At 36.7% G+C, this 21,939-nt stretch overlaps 1 protein-coding gene across 4 annotated transcripts in view; it reads left to right on the top strand.

Annotated features, from left to right (window-relative positions):
* Positions 1-249: 249 nt before the first annotated feature.
* Positions 250-21,939, top strand: part of LOC127661260 (leucine zipper protein 2) — a 207,122-nt gene continuing 185,432 nt past the window's right edge. For all 4 annotated transcript variants that reach the window (XM_052151887.1, XM_052151886.1, XM_052151885.1 and 1 more), the window contains exon 1: positions 250-399. In XM_052151887.1, the coding sequence (XP_052007847.1) occupies positions 338-399 (62 nt within the window). In that variant the 5' untranslated portion in view covers positions 250-337. The remainder of the gene's footprint in view (positions 400-21,939) is intronic.

Below are 21,939 nucleotides of genomic sequence, written 5' to 3'. Positions count from 1 at the left end.
TTCGAGGATCCCAGATCCCCCCCGCCCTGCACCTGGTTCCTGGCCATTAATAAATCTGTCCATCTCCTCGATCCCTGCTCTTTGAAGACGGAGAACCCTGCACATTCACATATATGCACTGCTCACAGTGTTGCGTCTGTCCACCACAGCGTGTGCCAGTGTTAACGCGTGTGTACACCAGAGAGAGAGAGAGAGAGAGCAAGAGAGGAGAGAGAGAGAGAGAGAGAGAGAGAGAGAGAGCAAGAGAGGAGAGGGAGAGAAAGGGAGAAGGGAAAAGCGAGTGATCGAGAGAAAGAGGGGGAAAGAGACGGCGAGTGCATGAGAGCAAGACAAAGCAATGAAATTCATCGGAGCTGTTTACCTCCTGTTCCTCCTCCCTGCTTTAAGCTTCAACAGCAGGTAAGAGCAGATTTACAGCTCTGACTTTATACATCAACCACTTCAGTCTGTCTGTTGTGAACACAATAGCTGGTGATATTCAACTGTGTGGTTTGGGGCTACTGTTAATGCCCCTGTCTGTGCTCAGAAATCTCTGCCTGTACCTCGTTTACCATGTGAGGGGAGACCGATAGAGACACAGCACAGACAGGCAGGAAAAAGATGCTTAACAGCTCAACTTTTTCTTTGTTTCCTGCTCTCTGGGCTTGGCCAGCCCTACAGACAAGACATAGATGTTCTGTTTCTGGCACTGAGAGTGAGCAAAATGTGGCTCTTAGGTAGTTGGTCTGGAGAAGGAGCAAGTTTTGTGATGTCTGTGTATTGCAGTGCCAGAATGCATATGTGGCTGCGTGTGTGTGTTGTGTGTGTATGTGTGTGTGTGTGTGTGTGTGTGTGTGTGTGTGTGTGTGTGTGTGTGTGTGTGTGTACAAGCATGCATATATTTGCACAAAGAATAATGCAGTGAGGCAAAGAGTCAGAGTCAAGGAATAAAGAGAAAAGAAAAGGCTCAGGAGGAGTCTTGCAGAGTCAGGGAGTTTTCAAGGATTGATCATTAATTTAACTACGGATAAAGTCATGGCTCTTCCTTTCTAAGCCCAGAGCCATCTGCCTCTGGAGGACAACACCATGGCACAAGGAAAGGTCAGAAAGCACAAAGCCAAGAGTTGAGCGTTGATTTTATCATCTTCGGTGTGTTCTCTCTCTATTTTTAAATTCAAAAGCAAATTAAAAATGTTTTTGTTTTTATAAAAATGCATCTGCCCTTTCGATTTGTCCAGGGAGTGGCTTTGGAGGATACAGTTCTTGTAAAACAAGCATTGAAATAGTTATTGGTAACACACCCACTTTTCCACCAATGACAGTTACTGCAAATCCTTCACTGTAAAAAAATCCTCATACATTTCCCAAAAAATAAAAATACTATGAAAATGTTTGAGGCATTATAGTATGGCAATTTTGTGCCTGTTTGTTTTGTTCAATACCATATATTTTATAAACTGATATACTTTGTACTTTAAAATACTTACACTTTAATTTACCAGCAAAATAATCCTGGTGGTAAAATAGAAGGCCACAAAAGGACTTCAATTTCATCAAAATGAGCCAATAAACCCAAATAAACAGAGCACAGTGTCATCCATTCAAAGACACCATTAGGGTGACACAAATGACAGTAGATAATTAAATAACATTAACTAAACAATATAAAATGTATCAAAACACCCAATTTGCATGACTAATATAAAAAATAAGAAACATAAGAAGAGAAAAACTATTAAAATTAAAATCATAATAATATAATAATATGTGTCCAAAAGGGACTTCTGAGAATGTCGTTTTACTTGTTATTATAATTAGAAGGTAATCATGTTTACATCTGCATTTAGTCATTTAGCTGATGCTTTTATTCAAAGTGACTTACACATGAGGAACATAAGCAGTTTGTTATGCATCAATACAAAAAAAGCATAATTTACTGTAAAATTACATGTATTGTCTTTTTAATAAAAACAAAATCAATCTAATATAAATTTCACACTATACTTAAAGTTAATCAATTAGCAGGTTCTACTTTTGCCTTTTTACTGTTTAAGGTACTTTAAATGAGTTTGGATAAAACATATTTTGTATTCATTTTAAGTGAGTTTGAGTGAGAGTGTTCTCCTGTGATCAAAGTTAACTCATTTCACTTAAACATTCACTTAATCATTATACTTTCAAATCAAAAGACCAGCGAATAAAGTATACTTAGTGTGGTCATCTCATAACATGAAATGAAACTACTTTCCACCAATTTATCACTTTCTTTTTTCTTAATTCGAGACATTTATCAAGGCCATCCTCTGTGAGTACCATCTCCAGATTCTCATTAGGCCAATGTCAAACACAGGGTTAAGCTACCTTTTCAAATTGTGAGATACATTTTTCCATATCAATACATATGCGGTTGGATTGAAAGTGTCTAGTCTCAATGAGTAATAAATTAGTATATGCACAATAATTAAAATTAAAATGATACTTGAAAAAGGATACTTATAGGGCTGGGCGATATGATGATATAAATCATGGTGATGATAAAAGTGTCAACCGATACAGATTTTGTTATTTCGTATATATCACGACATATACATATCCATGTGCGCAGCGTGTGCGTATCCATCATTGGCCGCGCTTCACATGAGACTGAAACCAGGTTTGAGCGGGGAATAAGTTGCTGCTTTTAAAATCTGCACATGCTGGTGTAGTTTCACTAAAGGAATTATGCAGATCAGGCAACTGCGCAAATGTGCACACAAACTCAATGCTGATTCTTTACCATTCTGATTTTGCGGGCCGATTGTGAGCGCTCTATAGCGCAGTTCACCGTGATCTGACACACTCTGCTGGGACAACGTCACTTGATCCAGACACCTGAATCATCTGTTTTATTTTATTTTTTAACTTTGACTGTCAAGTTCTAAATAAGGAGAAAATTATATAAGAGGATGTAGTTTTCACTTAAAAAGCATATATTTCACTGACAATACAATATGGTTATTTATTATGTTAACTGATTTTTATTGATTTTCCAGATTTTATATACCATTATTTTCCAGATTTTATGTACAGTTTTCGTGATATAAAATTACTCTTATCGTGATATAAGATATTGGCCATATCACCCACACCTATTTCTGATTCTTTTTTTTTGTACAGAGAGGTCTTTATGCATTACCCTGAATGTTTATTATGGTATTATACATCAATAATATAACTTAGTCTCATAGTAACTGGAATTCAGTTTAAATGTAAAAAAAACAAACATTTGCTCTCTGTTGTTTTTAATGAGATGAAACTGGCCAACAATGTTTTTTAAAGTGTTATTTTTTTTCAAATGTTGCCATTCTATAGTATTTATTTTATTCAGTCCAAATATTTCAAAATGGCCTTAACCAGTTTTTGGCCAGACGTTTGGCACAAGGTCACACCCGTATGCATTGAGATACAGTGCAGTGAAGCATAAAATCAGCAACCTTCAACCAATCAAGTGCAGATGGAGACTTGCGGTGGTGTAAAAAGCAGCACTTCCCCTAATTTAACCTTATTTCCTTTGGGCCGAGCATCACGAAGCCTGCTGTGTGTTCCAATAATCGCATGAGTAAAGCTACCTTGGTGGTGCTCTTCTACAATTAGGATATTTTGTGTTTAGTACTCTAATATTTTAATCTTAGTGTTATCACATATGACAGAGAAAGGTGTGCAGATCTGTACAACATCCTATTCTGTTCTAATTACTGTATAATCAAGCACAAATTTAACATCACTGGTGTGAGATGAAGTTGAAACCACCTCTCTTGGCCAATTTTACCTCCTTGAAATTTATTCACAGTGAAAGGAATAGTTCAGTGCTTTCAGCATATTAACCATGTTAATTTAGAGTAAATAGAGCTCATGGACGATATCAAATATTATACATTTCCACATTATGAAAAAAGAAAGAGGTCAAATATGAACCTTCAATATATTTTTTTAATGACCTCAATCTGATTATTTTGTTAAAAATGACTTCTGTTGGAAATAAAATATGTTTGCGTGCCTCTCATTTAGATATACAGAATCCCAACTCAGCAGCAAATAGCACTCACGCCAGCAGCAAATTCTCACAATCTACACATCAATTCTGCTTACTGGTCTGCAAAGCTCAGCAGACAACTGTATTGAACTACACATGTATAAATCAGAAAGCCATGTTATTCAGCATTTTATACAAAGAGATGATTACATTTTGCTGAACAAGCATTTGATGTTTGGGGAAACCTACTCCAAACAGAACTGTACGGAATGATTTCACCAGAGCCCCATAAGTAGTTCGAAATGGATAAGGTGAGATGTTGGATATGTAAACTAATGGAATTCTTCTAAAGCCACATGTGAATGACATGCCTGCACAGTGGTGTGATGAATTGGTCAGCCTATAGGTGATGAATGAATTGGGAAGCTTCTGGTATGTTGATGATGAGACTTCATTTAAAAGAATATCTGTGACCTTACCACACACACCCATAAATCTTAGTAAATCTTTGGTGGTAAAAGAAAATTACAATTCCTGCATGTATACATTTTCACACCCATAGGTTCGCATAAGCATTACGATAGGGGGGTGGGTCTTTGTGCATGTGTGCTTACGCTCCATATATCAATTCTTTGGTAATAGATCATAGTACATGTCAGAGTTTTCATGCATTGATACAAGGTCATGTGCTTCTTATAGGATTCTTGAACCTTTTGAAATATTATTGTACATCTGGCCCTCCTTAAAGGTGCATTCAGTATTTTTCCGCATTAAAACATTTTAAAAATCATGAATAATGAATAATGAATAGTGCTTTTTAAAAATATGATAAAAATAAAACAAATAAAAAAACATACATAATATGAAGGGCTTAAAAAACGTTGTTTTATTGTACATGGTTTTACATGGTACATGGTTATACGTCGGTCATAGCTGTCGACGTATAAATATCAAATGTCTAGCTAAATACTACTCATTTTATCTTGGCAACCTCCCTGTTAAAGGACACTTTTGATTGTTCAATAAATGGCTGACTGTGAATAATGAGTATTTGTACAATGGCATTTGCAACCAGTGTTGGGTAAGTTATGTCCAAGGGTATAGATTTGGCTTGGACATTGGTGGGGTTACAGTCTGAAGAATTTACATGTTTCCATTGATCATTTTATAAATACCGGTGGGGGAGGTAACCAGAAACTGAAACACAAAGAGGCATACATATGAAAAAGTTACGTTTTAAAGGAATATTCCGGGTTCAATTCAAGTTAAGCACAATTGACAGCATTTGTGGCATAATATTGATTACCACAAAAATTTATTTACTCTTGTCCCTCTTTTCTTTAAAAACAGCAAAAATCGCGGTTACAGTGAGACACTTAATGGAAGTGAACGTGAGCTAATGTGAATGTGAGGTAATTTTTGGAGGGTTTAAAGACACTTTTTTTTAAAAGCACTTATATTTATTCTTCTGTTAAAACTCATGTACACTTTAAACAGTGACATTGTTTAAATCTTCATTTAATTTTTTTTTTTTTTACAGGGTTTTAGGGTTTGTTGAAATTAAAGCTTTATGCAACACAATTGTAAAATTAGATATAACTTTACACAGTAAATGTTAGTAAGTGATTTTATCACACTAAAATCATGTTGACACACATTTTGTTTACATCTTATGGCTATACTTTTATTTTAAAGTTTACGGATTGGTCCCCATTCACTTCCATGTAAGTCCCTCACTGGAATGTAGATTGTTTGCTTTTTCTTTTTTAAAGAAAAGGAGGGACAAGTCAAAATTATTTATTGTGGTAATCAACATTATGCCACAAATGCTGTCGATTGAACTTAACTTGTATTGACCCAAGAATATTCCTTTAAAATCTACATAAATTATACATTTCAAAAAATGTTTGATCCAATTAATGTACTTAAAATTGTGTAATTAAAGTCAGTAAATTTGACCCGATTACTCGAATTTAACATTTAATGCGTTACACTGCTTTTTGATTTAAAGTAATTAGACTACAGTAAGTAATTACTTTGTAATCAGATTACATCAAACACTGTTGGTAACTGAAAAATACTGCTTTTGTATGAAGCTTTATCCATGCTGTTAGATGTCAGTTTAAAACCCAAGACCACTGTCATATTGCCAGCCAACATAAGCCAAAAATGACTGAGTGCAGCAACAAATTTTCATATTCTTTATTTGAGTAATACATTTCAGAATGTGTCTCACACATTGTTCTCACATCGAATAAGTTGCTAAATGTCTCTTATCAAATCCTCTATATTGTGGGTCTGAGTTTTGTTTCCTTGGCTCAAGTGGCTTAGTTCACAGTTACAACTGTCAGTGTTTTTCAGTTCCGCTTGAATGCCTGCAGCGTCTCCCTCAGGATCCCAGTCTCTCTCTCTGATGATTCAAACTTTGATGTAGGGAACCATGGCAGCCTCTTCTGCCAAACCTTTGCCTCCAGTAAAGTGACTGAAATGTCAAAAGAGTATTTTGCGAAGGTATAAAATGCAAGACGAAAGGTTAGAACTCCTATATCAAGAATGTTGTATGGGTCATTTATAAAACGGATAGTTCAGACTCTAAATTCTGATTGGATGAGCCACGTTCAATGAATGAACAATAGTTTATTTAAGTTCATGATGCCTAATGCAATCATTAATGTTATTTAGGCCTTGTGCCAATGGACACTTCTTACATGTTTCAAAAACAATGTATTACATAACCTTTTACAGCTTTTTCCTTTTTATAATTACTGAAGTGATTTTTCCTGCAGTCATTGTTTTTATCTAGTGAAGCCTTGGAAGCAGCAGTGTCATGTCAGAAAATGACTGGTAAGACAAACTCATCGCAGTGTGGATCGATGACACAGTGGCCAGTGGAGGGGTCATAAGTCTCATAGCTGTGCTCTGTTAGCTCGATCATTAACCATAAATCTCATGTATTAATGGCTCAAACATTCTCACTAATATCCTTGTGCTTTGGCTACTGGGATGCAATAAAATATTCCATTCTTTCTTTGTGTGAATAATGACCTTGAATGATGCTTTATGCTAGTCATGGCAACATGAATGCTCCCTTGATAGGAATAGTTCTCATCTGCGAGTGCACTAGCAGAATTTGCTGTGAATACGTTGATGAGTGATCGTCATGTGTTTTTTTTCTCTTTTGTTTGTTTTGTTTGTTGGTGAGAATGACGCATCCTTTTGTGCTTTATTCCTTGCCAAACTGAGATGCTGAGAAGCTATATGCTTTGTGTTATTTATAAAACATTTTTAACCCTTTTTTTTTTTGTATTTTGTTCTAGTTTGGCAGCATCCTGGGGGTTAAAATCCTGAAATCTGATCGCATTCTCAAAATATCCAGCTTGTCACAATCTCTTTTATCTATCTCTCCCTGTATGCGTCACTGATAGATTCTAAAGAATATGGCTGTGGCTATATCTCAACTCTGCTTTTCAAGCTGTTCAGAGTTGTGGAGAGCATGTGCCAGGTTGGAGAATAGAACAGATTTGCTGGCAGATCCAGAGGTGCCCATGCATGACCGCACCCAGAGTACTTGGCATTGTGAGTAAAAAATGAAAATGGTCCAACATTATTCTGTGCTCACCTCTGTGATACATGGCAACCACCCTACATGCCGCGTTTTCTCCTCGGGTTGCATCTGTTGTGTGCACTGGGTGCTTTCTTTTAATAACTGTGATTACATTTGGTGCTTTATTTATGATTTTTTAAGAGATTCCTCTTAATTCATATTTTATCAGGGTGTATGTACGATTTGTTGTATATTAATGTGTGGCATAAAAAACCTTTGCATTTAAACTGTGACCCTTAACTTGGCCAACAGTTTTTGCCTGAATTACATAGTAAGCATTAATAAGGTATAACATGTTTGAACAATTACAGCTTTCTGGGGCACTGTAGGATCAACCCATATTCTTTATGCAAGCATGGTGTGCGAAGTGGGAGGGTTCCTTAGATAAAATGAACCAATCAGAAAGAAAGATTCTAGAGAGATGTTCTGAATGCAAGGACAATGCCATAAATGTCAGGATATGCATACAGATAGGGGTTGATTAGACGTTACTAGGGAGAGGCTGTGTTGTCCTGTGCTTTTTTGTTGACTGAAAGTGAAAATTGAAATTCCAGGGGCAGACTGTAATCAGAGCGCCATGGCAACCAAGCAGGCTGTCAAATAGTCAGAAAGTAAATGAACAATAAACAGAACCTTGCGTTGCCATGACAGATGTAATACTAATTAAGGCACCTGGTGGTCTATGAGCATGATTACCACCTTGACCATTTCTGAGACATACCGATATTGCAAATGGTGTGCCATCATAGGGTTCCTAAAGCAAACCGTGAATGTGAGGGGGTTAATGACAAAATATAGACAAAAAGTAATGTGAGAGGCAGTGCAGGATTAGCAAGTGGCTGATTAACCTGTCACTGGGATAATGCCCGCTAGGGCTGGGTATTGATACAGATTTCCAGAAGATATTCTATTTCATTTCACAAGGTCTCGATTTAATTTAATTCGATTCCGATCTAGATTCAACATTTTTGCTTCAATGTCCATTTTGCTTACATATAAAATAAATTCTCTCTTATTTATAAAGGAAATTCCCACTTAATTATAAAGGAATCTTGTAGGCAACCTTCTAGGTACAATTTGAAAATAGAAATTTTACAAATGAGATATTGTCATTACTTTTTCATCATATTGGTCACATTTTAGCTTTTGAAAAATGTTCAAATTCAGCCTATTTAGTCAATAAATGTGCATATATATTTTTGAAACATATTTATTTTTAACTTGTAGAATTTGTACTATTTGCATTATATTTAGATTGAAATGTAGAACATATCAATGCTTAATCACTTAATCTGTACTATCTCTTTAAGAGACATCAGCCAGTAAAGGTGCGTACACACTGCCAGCGACTTTATAGGTGCGTACACACTGCCAGCGACATCGCGCGCAACAGCGACTCAATACCATTCATTTTCAATGCGAGCACAGCGACTTCCGGCGACACGAGCTGTCGCGACCGTTGGCGCTAGATGTGGGCGTGTCCAGCGACTCGACAAAGTTGAGAAAAGTTCAACTTTGGAGCGACTAACGGAAGCGACAGCCAATAGGAGAGACGACGGGAGAGCTCACGTGTCCCTTCTCTCTCTCTATCAAGACGGATGAAAGGCTAATTCTTGCTGTTAGAAATTTCCCAGTGCTCTATGATATGTCTCTTCCCACGTTCAAGGACATTTTTAAGAAAAATACTGCGTGGAAAGGTGTATCTGAGATTGCGGGGATTTTATGGACCCAGAAAGACCGGCATTTGCATTTTCGCCGGAGATAAACAGCCGCTATGGCAAACAGCACGCCTTGTTTCTCATTCATCTTTGATATAAAGCATTTTATGTACTGATTCCATTTATATTTAGTCTTTTCCCTCCAAAATGTTTGATTTTAGTGGCAAGAAAAGAGATTCGCTGTCAACAGCAATGGAATGACATCCGTGAATGTCATTTATAAACGTTACTAGGCAACCAGTAGTGGGAACACCCACTAGCGACTTCACCGCCAGCCACTGGCGACTTGCAGAGACAAAGTCGCTGGCAGTGTGTACGCAGCTTATCGCTGCAGGTCGCCAGTAGCTGGCGTCACTGGACACGCCCACATCTAGCGCCAACGGTCGCGACAGCTCGTGTCGCCGGAAGTCGCTGTGCTCGCATTGAAAATGAATGGGATTGAGACGCAGTCGCGCGCGATGTCGCTGGCAGTGTGTACGCACCTTTAAGCCCATATAAGATGTGCGTAATTTCTTAAGCGCATCCTTGTGTGATTCGAGTCAAATGTTTCTTTTTATGTTGTTTTCAACAACTGACTGTAAAGAACAGAAACAGTATTAAAAGAGACATTATTCAAAAGGATCCATGTATCTCATATTTGGACAAATAGAATGAGTTAAAACAAACTTTTACTCTCAACATGCAGTGAAAGAACCTTTGTGCTAATAACTTCTCTACTATACTATTCAATCACTGGTGAGTGAAATCTGAACAGTTACTAGCCAGTGGGTAATCATAAACATTTTTATTCACATAGCATGAGATTTGGTTGCACAAGAGAGCGATTTACTTGCATTATAGAGGGTTGCCACACAGAGTGAAAGATCGATAATAGGATTTAAGAATTGATATTGAGGTCGTTCAAGTGAAGATCACGATGCATTAGACATTTAAAAAATTTTCCCAGCCCTAATGCCCATCCATATCATGTTTTCAAACAGCCTACAAAATCTGCCTGAATGGATGGAATGTTGTTCCATATGTCTTTAGCCCCAAAACATTGTTAGCATCAAACACACTTTATCTTCTTTAAACTACATCTGGTAAGAAACCTAATTAAGTTTTTAAATTGAGAGTCTCTAGTTTCATCCGATATGCCATTTTTAAAATTTGAGTAATTTATCGCAAAACGCCACGTTGTTAAACACAATGTACACTAATGTGTACAAGAGCACAAGGTTTTCATTTGAAATCCTAAATTTACTGTGCATTTTCACATTGAGAAAATGTTTTTGCTTTCAGAGGCTTTATATTGAGTTAGGATGAAAATATGGTTTATTTTGAACTCTACTGAGATCATTGCAGACAGCACAATGGAGGTTGTCATTCATTAAATAGGGAACAAGCATCCTTTAAGTTTCCTATGAAGCCAAGTGCATTCAATCCAAATTTCCTATCAAAAGTTCAGTTATAGGCTGCAGATGATGTTTGGACCACTTAACATGGTTGGGAGACATGGGACAATGTTAATCAGTACTGAGATTCAGAATTTATAATGTATCATTTTATTTTAACATGGTCGGCAGTGATTGCACGACGTTAATTTCTGATTGATAAAATGCTTCAGCACTGACTATCACTTGTTTGTTTGACAGTGCAAAAAGAGAACATTCCGATTTTGTTGCCAAAGTTGAAAAAAAAAAAAAAACCATTGTAACATTACAGTCAAATCATGTCAAACATTTTTCATTTGTATAGTTTTTTATTTGTGCTTTTCCCAATACACATAGCTCCATAGCAGCTTCACAGAGAATCAGATGTAATGTCTATAATGTCTCAAAACATGAATAACCAACATTCCTGGAAACAAAATAAACAATTTAATAAACAAAAATCAGAATTTCAATATCTTGGTATTATTTACAATTTTACAACTTCTTCCCGCTGTCCACATATATGAACATCAATTTTTAGGAAAACGATTTGCTCTAGATTTTTTTTTTGGCATGTTTTTTTTTTTTTTATTTTTGCTATTAGTTATAAATCAAAAGGTATGTGGAAAATGTACACAGCAGTCATTCTTGGGACTCAGGAGGTTAAACTAGCTTAACCATCAGAAAGACCATGCTGGTCAACCAGCTTCACCAGCTAGGTTTTGCTGTTTAAAAGCATGGCTTTGCTAATCCACCTGATAGAACAGCACCAACAAGCACTAGCCAGCGTAAACCAGCCTGGACCAGAATTTTAATTGCATGCTAGTTAAGCTGGTCTTTTTTAGCAGGGATAGTAAAGGTGTTTTGATGTCATACTCATAAGATAGCATTTTGCGAGAAACAGGGTGAAAAGTAAGTGTTAAAGAATTTATTATCTGCTGTTTTACTCATGACTTGTGTGGAAGTAAATAAAAGTCGTTGTTGTAGCGCCTTTTCTGTTTTTTCCACTGGGAACTGCCATGATAAGTATAGGGGGCTTCACATCCTCATTTATGAAATCCACTACACGCTACTGGTCAGTATGCATTTAGGTTTGACATCAGTGTTCTCTATTTGTTTGGTTGACTTTACGAGATTTGCAATGCTGATATATGAATGGATATGCAAAACCTCCGCCAGACATTATAGCAGAAATCATAGAGCCATGTATTATAAATATTCTAATAGGATTGCAAGGGACATATAAATAAATAAACATCGGGAACTGCTTCAGAAAATGAGAGAGAGAAGCGCTGCAGGGGATTTGTCAGACAAAGAGATTTGATGTATGCCTTTCCCAGTGCTAGAAGTTTGGAGCCCAACGAGCACTGAGTTTCCACTGAGGGAGACTGGCGGTGGTGAGCTTTGATGGTCAGGCTGTTTAAAAAGAAGGAGAGAAGGCTGTTCACACTGAGCTTTTGCTTAAAGTTAATGCCCATAGGTAGTGAGTGGTGTAAAGTATTGCACGGGTGTTCAGCATTGATGTTGCCCAGACATTGAAGCGTGTCTGGTTCTTGTCGCCACACAAGTAAATTGAACTGTCAAAAACTCACAGCTTAAGATAGCACACAAACCTTAGCAACCCTGTAACTTGCACTAAAAAGACTGTTAGAAACGTTTTCTAGTTCCTTTAAAACCTCCATTTCCAATCGAAGCAGAGTGAGAGGCTGTTTATTTTGGAAGCTGGATGCCTTTTCACTTGGTTAAGTGAATTGGATTCTACAAGAAATGTTTCCTGCAGCAGCAACATTTAGAATTAGAGAAAAAGACAATTGCACCAAGGAACTGTTAGTGCTGTGGAGAAAGCAGATATTATGCAAGCCAGCTTACAGGGCAGGGGTTTTGAAGTGATTTGCTATGATTGGCAAGTTCCAAAATCAAAAACTGAACATTCATCTGATCTCAAAAGAAGCATACAGGTAAGCTTGGCCTTGGTTAAGGCTCCAGCTCTTTATAAATAAGGGAGTTATTAAAAATGGAATGAATGTAAAGGCAATTCATTCTTCCTGTTTCAGGGTCATATCTTCTCAAGTCCCCTCTTGTCATTTTTTCCCTCAGTATTTTTCAGTGATTTTTGCAGACAGACAACTGCCAGTAGAATAACCCTGGGGAAGGATTGTTCTTATCTTTTTCTGTTTTTCCTAAATGCTCTCACTTCCACATTTAACCAGAGTTTCTGAGAAAATAAATGTGTTTTTTATTAGCTATTTGAGAGAAATACAGGGCCACAGGCAAAGTATGAAGGTATGAATTATCTCTCTGCCTCTTAAGGTTTAAATGCATTCATGGATTTTCGATTAAATGTTATGATGAATATTTAAGTTCCTTGATTGGTTTCTGTATATGAATAATTTAGAATTTACCCATTGGATATAATCGCCTATATCATCTATATCTTCAGGTAGAATTATCATTTTTTTTTTTTTACAAATAAATGAAACATTAGAACCCTATATTGTTTTTCTAAAAAAGCCATTAACCTATAATACTTATAATACAATTACTACATCTCATGGCATTATCGCATCAGGAATATATGATAAGTTAAGCTCAATTGACAGTATTTGGCATAATGTTGATTAAAATGTAAATGTTCACAAAAATTTATTTAGACTTGTTCCTTCTTTTCTTTAAAAAATAGCAAAAATCTGGGTTCCAGTGAAGCACATACACAGGAAGTGAATGTGGCCAATCTGTAACTGTTACAATTAGGCATGAGATCGATGCCTTTTTCACATATCAATATTCCTAATGATTATCATTATATATTGGGATTGTTTTTTCCAGATATAAAAAGCACTGCTCAATCAACAATAATATTTGTATTTTCAAAACATATTTCTCAACACAACTTTGGTAAACTGTGAGCGGCAGGGTAAATTAAATGGAGTTGCACATCAGATGTGTCTGGTGGACGACATGGTGCATTCTAAAATTGGAAACAATTATATTCTACACACGGTCAACGGTCAGCGGCAAAACATTTCAGTGCCACGTTGTGCAACACGCATTGTTTTCCATTGCGGTTTACCCAGATCATTATCAAAGGAAAAACATAATTTACTCTAGCCATCACTTAATATATTGTTTATATTTATGTTTCATATAGCCTACACAATGTATTTTCAGTTATCAGTATTTTGTCTTGTCTTGTTTGACAACTTGAATGAAAGACCTATTCAAGGATACATGCAGAGATATTGCATAATACATGTCCCCATACCTAATCATTCAGTTTGTGCAGTTACACCAGTTTCATACACTAACCTGCAAACTCATCATTGTCACTTTGTTCATTCTTGAAGAAGTACAAAAATCTTTGTAACTTTGAACTGCCATCTGCTGCACCATATCAGCTTGTCCTGTATGTGTGATGCCTGTGCCTCTCCTACCCACGACCGGTTTCAGTAAATGTTATATCACCCTCTTGTGGTCTCCTAACGCTATTACGCTAGACTGTTTAACAGAGGCCAACTGAGAGAATTGGAAACCATTAAAATAAGGCTTAAAATTTAAATGTTGACAAATGTTTAATATATTGATGCCTCAAGAATATATAGATAAAATAAAATGGCAATCAGTTATCAATATATCGATATTTTATGACATCCCTAGTTAAATTACTCACTGTTTCAACAATACCCATGTGCTAACATAGTTTTAGTGTGATAAAATTGCTTACTATCCTTTTTTGTGTAAAGTGACATATGATTTTACAACTTTGTTGCCATGACGACATAACACATTAAACCCAACGACAGTCAAAACGGCAATTTTAACTAATTTACTGCTGAAAAATGACACAAATTTTAACAGAACAATTAATATAAGTGCTTTTATAAAATTATAACCTCAATTTAAATTTTTTTAAGAAAAAGAGGGGCGATTTGAAATAATTTTTTGTGGTAATCAACATTATGCCACAAATGCTGTTGATTGAGCTAAACTCTTCAAACCCAGACTATTCCTTTCACTTTTATTTTATTATGCATTTTGTATTAATATGCATTAAATATTATAAGTAACCCCAACGTTAATTTTTTCAATGAAGTTATCATGAAGTGTCATTGAAAAGTGATTTTATATATTGGGGGTCTCTAGGTTGGCTGAAATTCATGTGTAGGCGAGATCCCTCAGTCTGTAAATGTTGATAACCCCCTGCTAGACCAATATCCTCCACTATGGCAGATAAAATACTTTAGCATTTTGTATTGTCTGACTTGTCCTTTTTGATTCCGAGCTTTAATAAAGTTCTGATTATAAAAACACATAGCCCTCCCTGTAGAACCCTGTCTCCTTTTATGTCAAACTTCATCTTTGCTGTAGAGGAAATGGAAAATAACCTTGACTCCCCCCCTCGAGAGAAAAATAGCTGGCTGTCAGTCAAACTTGAATCTCCCTACAGCTTTGTGGCCTGAGGTGAGCCAGGACAAGGCCAGTGGGGAATGTGCACTTGTGTGATTGCGTATATGTGTGTTTACATTTGTGCATGTATTGGCATTGGGAGATCCAAAAGTGTCTGGTTGTTTGTTAGTTTAATTCAGCCATCAATCATGAAAAACATTGCAATGCGATGACAAGAGCCGTTTGCAAGGATGCCACAAATTTTGCTTGAAAAGGACAAAGTGGACATTCAGAATGACTGGCTAATGATCCTCTGAATTATTTAAGCCAGAAAGTCTTTAGCCTCCTTTTTTTTAAACGATTTCCTCTAACGTCCACAAAGTTATGTGCATTTATTTGTACTAAATCAAGCCAAGAGGATTGAAAGCATTAGCTGATTGAGAAGACAAACTGTGAAGTCTCTCCTGTCAAAGGTATATGGACTTTCTTCCATTTTGCAGTGTATGGATGCTTCCCAAGGCTCTCAGGGTAAATTAAAGTGAAACAAATGATGTCTCTAAAATATCACAATTTTGGATCTACCTTTTAGTCGAACTAATGCATGTTAATTCTCCACTTGCATTAGTCTGATCAAACAAAGAGTGAAATAATGAGTGATTCTATTGTGATAGAATCTTGACATGCTGAGCTATTTTCCTATGGAGACGGCAGAAATGACTTTACAGCTCTACAGTAGATCCCTCTCTAAGGAGCGGCCTTGTAGGATGTGGTGTAATGGCTCGGCTCTGATGCCTCTATTTATGTTACCAATTTTTAGTGGAGCAGCATGAATAATTTACCAGGGGAAAAGATGGTAGAAGCAACAACACACTATATCCGGTTGTTTATGTCAAGCAGCCATCTCACCAAGAAACCTTCTTATAAATCATGATTGCATCTTACTCCGCCTCCTCTTGCCTTTGTCTTTCTCTCTCCCTTAATAGCCTGTAATTGGTCCCCCATGGAACTGAAAAGAAAGAGCAGAGATGCATAACTCACTTGCGATTACACAGATTAAAGAGTGCAAGGAATGACTTGGTCAGGCATGTACAAAAACATTTCATGAATAATACATGCTACAAATCTATGTCTCTGATCATGAAAAGAGAATGGCCCGTGCCTGAAGTATTTGTATTTGTCTCTTGAATTATGGCAGCGCACATAACTGGATGAGCTAAAGTGGTGTCTTGCCTTGGGAACAGAATGACCGGGGTCTTGCATTCTGGACTTTGGTAAGAGTTCAAAGGTTAGCCTAACTGTGTATGTGTCTTGATTATATAATGTAGATCCAGTTGTACGGTGAAGACGCAGTTGATTAGAGTAGTAGAATGTGGTACAAAGACCTTTCTCCTTTCATGGTAGCTAGAAAAAGCCAAAGAAAATTGATTTTGATGTCATAAATTGTATAGCACGCACTGTAGTGCTCTTATATGCTGTCTTTTGTTTCCAGGCTTATGTTAACCCCAACGCCTCAACCTTTAAATCTACCTATTTCCCCTGCCTTATTTCATTTCCAAAATGTCATATTTGCTCCTTTTGCTCAGTCCCTACATAAATCTGAATCCTTATCAGGATACCCGCTATACCCCAGACGACATTCGGATGGATACCGCTATTTTTATCTAATCTTTCTCACCAAACATATTCTGTGTCTGCCTCCATCTCCTCTGATAGGAAAGCTTCTTGCATTAGTGCTGTATCTAGCTGCTGCGGCACAGTGTTTTGCCCTGACACCTCTCTCTGATAGGAGCCCCCCCCCTTGCATCAGTGAAGAGGTAGTATTATTTTGCCACCGATGCCTCTCAAGCTAAAACTGATAAAATACCCAGCCAATAATGCTGCAGTGGTACATTATCTTTTGGGCTGATATTTAATTTCTCTGGGTTTGTTTTCCATCCCCTTTCTCAGTATTTCCTCAACTTCCTTTGTTTATTCTCTGTAAATAAAATGCTGGATTGAGTCGAGCAGCAAATCTAAGCAGTTGCTCATTGAATTGTGCCTGCACGGCATGAGAGCAGCTCTCAGCTTGTTTTAAGTGTTAGAATCTGAACTGGTATTTTAAATGAGTTCCCTCATTTGGTTTTAAACTTTCCTGAGAAATGATATTTGCAATTATGCTTTATAGGAGTTTTTCTTTGAAGAGTTGCTCTTTGAGAGAGTCTTATTGGCAGTATCCTGATGTACCACAAACTATATTTTGTATTTTGAATTTAATTTAAACAAAGAATCACAACAGGCCTTTGGTAATGGAAAATCACTCAAGTGTGTCCGGTGTTGGCAAAGGTTTTAACACAGGAATTGTCAGTGCAAAAGTATGTAGTCAGGGTTCCCACAGTTTTAGAAAACAAGCAAAATATTAGGGAAATTTACAATTATGAAAAGCCCTGGAAGTTTTATAATAGGTATTGCATATGAACCTTTTTAAAGGGAATTCTGTCATCATTTGTCATCATGTTGTTCCATCCTTGTGACTTTCTTTCATTGGTGGGACACAAAAGGAGATGTTGTGCAGAATGTAAGCCTCAGTCACCATTCACTTTCATTGTATGGAAAGAAACATGGAGATAGTGAATTGTGACTGAGACTAACATACAGCTTAACATCTCCTTTTGTGTTCCGGGTTTGGAAGACCATGAAGGGTGAATAAATGATGATAGAAATTTAATTTTGCTTCAAACTATATCTTTAATCACCTTTTGCCTTCTCTAAATAATTTTAAATGGTCCTGAAGCGTGCCTAATACATTTTTTACATTAAAAATATTCCATGTCATCCCTCAACTGCATGTAAAATCTGCATGCACTTTATTTATAAAAGCATTAGCAAAATGCTGTTTAAGAGTTTTAGATGGAGTAGGATATGTAGTGATAATCACACGGCCACCCAATTATGAAGACCTCACACAAAACACAAAAGAATATTGTGATTTTTGATCGTGTTTGTGTGTGTATAATTGTATGAATGTCAGATGGCACTTTCCTCCATTTACCTCGGGGCACCAGCTAAAGAATTTCACCTAAACGGTATAAAAATGATCCAATAAGTTAGAAATACTGTATGTTAATTGAAGGGATTTGGCCATCTGAATAATCTGAAGGATTTTATGAAATTCGCCCTCACTTTTAGTGCCTCTTACTGTATGAACACAAGATAAACACAACTGTAATAAAATTAATTTTATTCACAAAAAGGTAAACTTACAACAACAACAACAACAAAATGTCAACAATATGCTATGAATAGAGAAGAAAAAAAGATGTGAGTGGTTGAGTTGGATGTTGGCATAGTAGAGTATGGCTATTATCTTATGGAAAGATGAACTAATGAGCTAAAGACCTTATTTCTTGTTAAACAAATAACTGAAAAGATTATTAACTAAATATTGGGTCAATAGGTTATGTGACCTACTGATCATTAGATAATCATAAGCTGGTAATATACACTAATGAGTAATGAGTTTGGTGATAGTTACGTCTTCCACTGAGTGGGAAAGGAGCATGATATGTTGCAAGTTCGGTTCACTTTGTTCTTCTGGAAGTCTTTGTCATTCTCATGTTTGGTCTTGGGGGTGAGAGTCAGGAATGGAATCCACTCATTGTGGAGGTCAACTTCTCTGCAGGACCATTTGTCTCACAAAAGGTCCCTGGAAATTGTCTTTTCAGTCTTATTTGAAGGGAAAAGCCATATGTCTATAGAAGGACTGATTGCATAAGAAACCTGATCACATCAACGTGAAGTTTCATTCCCTGTAATGGATAAAAAGGCTTTAGCTTTCATGTCGGACACATAAAGATTTTTGCATAGCTCTAAAATGTATAATGCGCTAGATTGTACTCTTTGTTTGCAGATAAATATAAAATGATTTAAAAAAAAATATTCCCAAATTCCATGATGAAAAGTCATGGTAAGTCATTGATCGAAAGGTGTGGCAACCCTGTTATGGGTTTCTGCATCTATCAAGCTATATTTGTTTTTCCTGTGTCTACATATATCTTCTTTTATAATATAGAAATATGAGCACAAATACAGTATATTGGTGCCTGTTTGCCCTGGCTTTTGTGTGATTGTGTGACAGTGTGAGCCTTGGGGGTGGTGAGAACTGTTGGTTTCTGTGGTGAAGTTTGACATGGAGCTGGATGCTGGTCAGCAGGCCATTGTTATGTTGCTGAAGTCCACAGCTCCCATTTGCCTGTCCTGTCTGGCTGAGAGCTTTTCTTGCTAGGCTTGCGCATGTGACGTGGCTGACAGAATGACAGCAGGGGCGCACTGGGGTGAATGTCAATGTGTGCAAGTGCAGTTTCTTCCATGATCTGCCACAAGCACACACGCACACGCACACGACACGCACACACACACACACACACACACACACACACACACACACACACACACACACACACACACACATACAGTATCTAGGTTCCTTGAAGCAGTGCAACAATATCTGCCATAACAATGTGAGAAGACACATTTACAGTGTAACAGATTCCTTGATTTGAGAATTAATTCATAAGCTTCTAAGAGCTTATTGCAAATCATTAAAGGTGAAGTGTGTAATTTGGCACCACTATTGTCACCAAACGTAATAGTAAAATTAATGCAAATGTAGGTGAGTACCAGTGGTCGAACAAATAGACAGTCAAACTCACGCTTGAGCTAATGTTGGACTGGTCCAGATTACAAAGAGAGCCACAATGTTTACATTTTTCAGGGGAATCGACCTATGAAGGGCTTACTTTTAATTGTCTCTGCATATTAAGCTGGACAGGAGAAAGGATTTAAATAAATGCAACATATCTCCTTTAAAGTATTAAGTAGTAAAGTACTGTGAGAGTTGAAAACAAATATATCCAGTATTTCAGTTCTTCTGGAAACAATTTGCTTATGTTGGAAAGGCAAACAGTAGAAAAGTTTGATATCTGACAAATCAGATTGATATGCATGATGCAAATGAGTTCCAGTAGCTCAACTGGTAAAACATGGTACTAGCAACACCAAGGTCATCGGTTCAATTCCTAATGAACATACATACAGATAAAATAAATACCATTTAATTGCACTTCCAAATGCAAAAATGTTTTATATAAATGCATTATTGGCCAGTTTGGGGGGTGGTCTCATATGCTCATGTCATACAATAATGTATTAAGATTTTTGTTCTGAGCTGTGCCAAGCAGAGCAGCATTTATTATTAGGAAATTACAAGAGGGTGTGGGGGTATGGCTCAATTTGTTGCTCAATTTGTGGCCTAGTTAGACTGTCAGAAGATTGCCTGCAGGAGTGAGGAGAGATGCCATGAATCATGTGTCTTCTTCAGCTTGGGCCCATGGCACCAACGATCCAGGATGTATTTAAAACAGAAGGCAGCTGCCTCGCTGCACTGTCAGTTATGGGCTTCACAGACAGTGGTTTTTAATGGAGGTACTTCTTAAGGAAAGACATTTGGCTTTCAGGCACCACAACATCACATTTGATTATTTGATTAACACATTTAAGTGAGCTCTAGAGGAAACCAAGAAGATGTTTAATGACTGCAATTGTGGAAATCGAACATGATCACACAGAAAATCAAAATCTTGTTTCTGAAAGTTCATGTACATTGAAATCAACCCCATTCTGCTGAATTACTGACAAGTGCCATCCCCGTCAGACATTTTTGCATTGACCCTTCACTAAGCTCTCAGACAAACACTCTGAAAAACTTTGCAGTACTTCCCATGAGAATGAATGAAAGATTGCTGTGAATGGCGTGTTTTTTGGTAAAACATTTTCATAATAAAAAAATAAAATAATATTCTTACCTAGGCTGGAATAAAGAGTGACATTGTAAAGCATATGTATCAGATTTTTTTATTTAGAATTTGTTAAATTACACAGTAGTATGTATTAGTTTATACAGACTGATCTCAGTTCAGAAGAATTTAGGCTGACAGTAAAGGGTTAAACCTTCGTAGTACAGAGTCATGTGAAAAAACAACATGCTGCTGATCACAACAGAGTTTGTCTTGGTGAGAGTCAACAACAAAACTACATCTGGTAAGAAACCTAATTATGTTTTTACACTGAAACCTGTTTGAGTCAAACAATTTGTCTCTACATAGTTTAATCAGATATGCCTTTTTTTTATTTGAGCGGTTAACCGTGAAACGGCATGATGCTAAACACAGTATACGCTAATGTGTATTGTAGTGCCTTTTATCCTTAGACATCCTATATTTACAGTGCATTTTCACATTGAGAATCAATGGGTTCATCTATAATCTGAAAAATGTTGATTTCAGAGGATTTATATGGAGTTAGGATGAAAATAAGGTGCATTTCAAACTGTTCTGAGACCAGTGCAGACAGACAGCACACTAGAGGTTAAGTCATTCTTTAAATAGTGAGTAAGGGAGCATCCTATAGCTCTTTATTCCCTCCTAAAGTTCTGACTAAAAGTTCAGTATGAGGCTGCAGATGATGTTTGGACCACTCATGTTTGGTAGACATGGGACAATGGTAATCAGTACATAGATTCAGAATTTATGATGATATCAGAATATCAGAATATTTATAATTTTATTTTAACATTACTGGCAGTGATTGGATGATGCTGGAAATTACTTTGAATCTGAATTAATTATGCAAATTTTGATGTAATGTATGTAACGTCTCAAAAACATTAATAACCAACATTCCTGAAAATATAATAAACAATTTGCTAAAAAACAATTTGATATTTTCTATAGCTTGGTATTATTTAAATGTATGTTGCCATACATTTTTAGGAAAACTATTTTCTCTAGATTTTTT

This window comes from Xyrauchen texanus, chromosome 21, assembly GCF_025860055.1.
Source record: "Xyrauchen texanus isolate HMW12.3.18 chromosome 21, RBS_HiC_50CHRs, whole genome shotgun sequence".
In the NCBI taxonomy this organism is placed as follows: domain Eukaryota; kingdom Metazoa; phylum Chordata; class Actinopteri; order Cypriniformes; family Catostomidae; genus Xyrauchen; species Xyrauchen texanus.
Note: the sequence above shows the minus strand (reverse complement) of the source record. Positions and strands in the feature narration are given on the sequence as shown.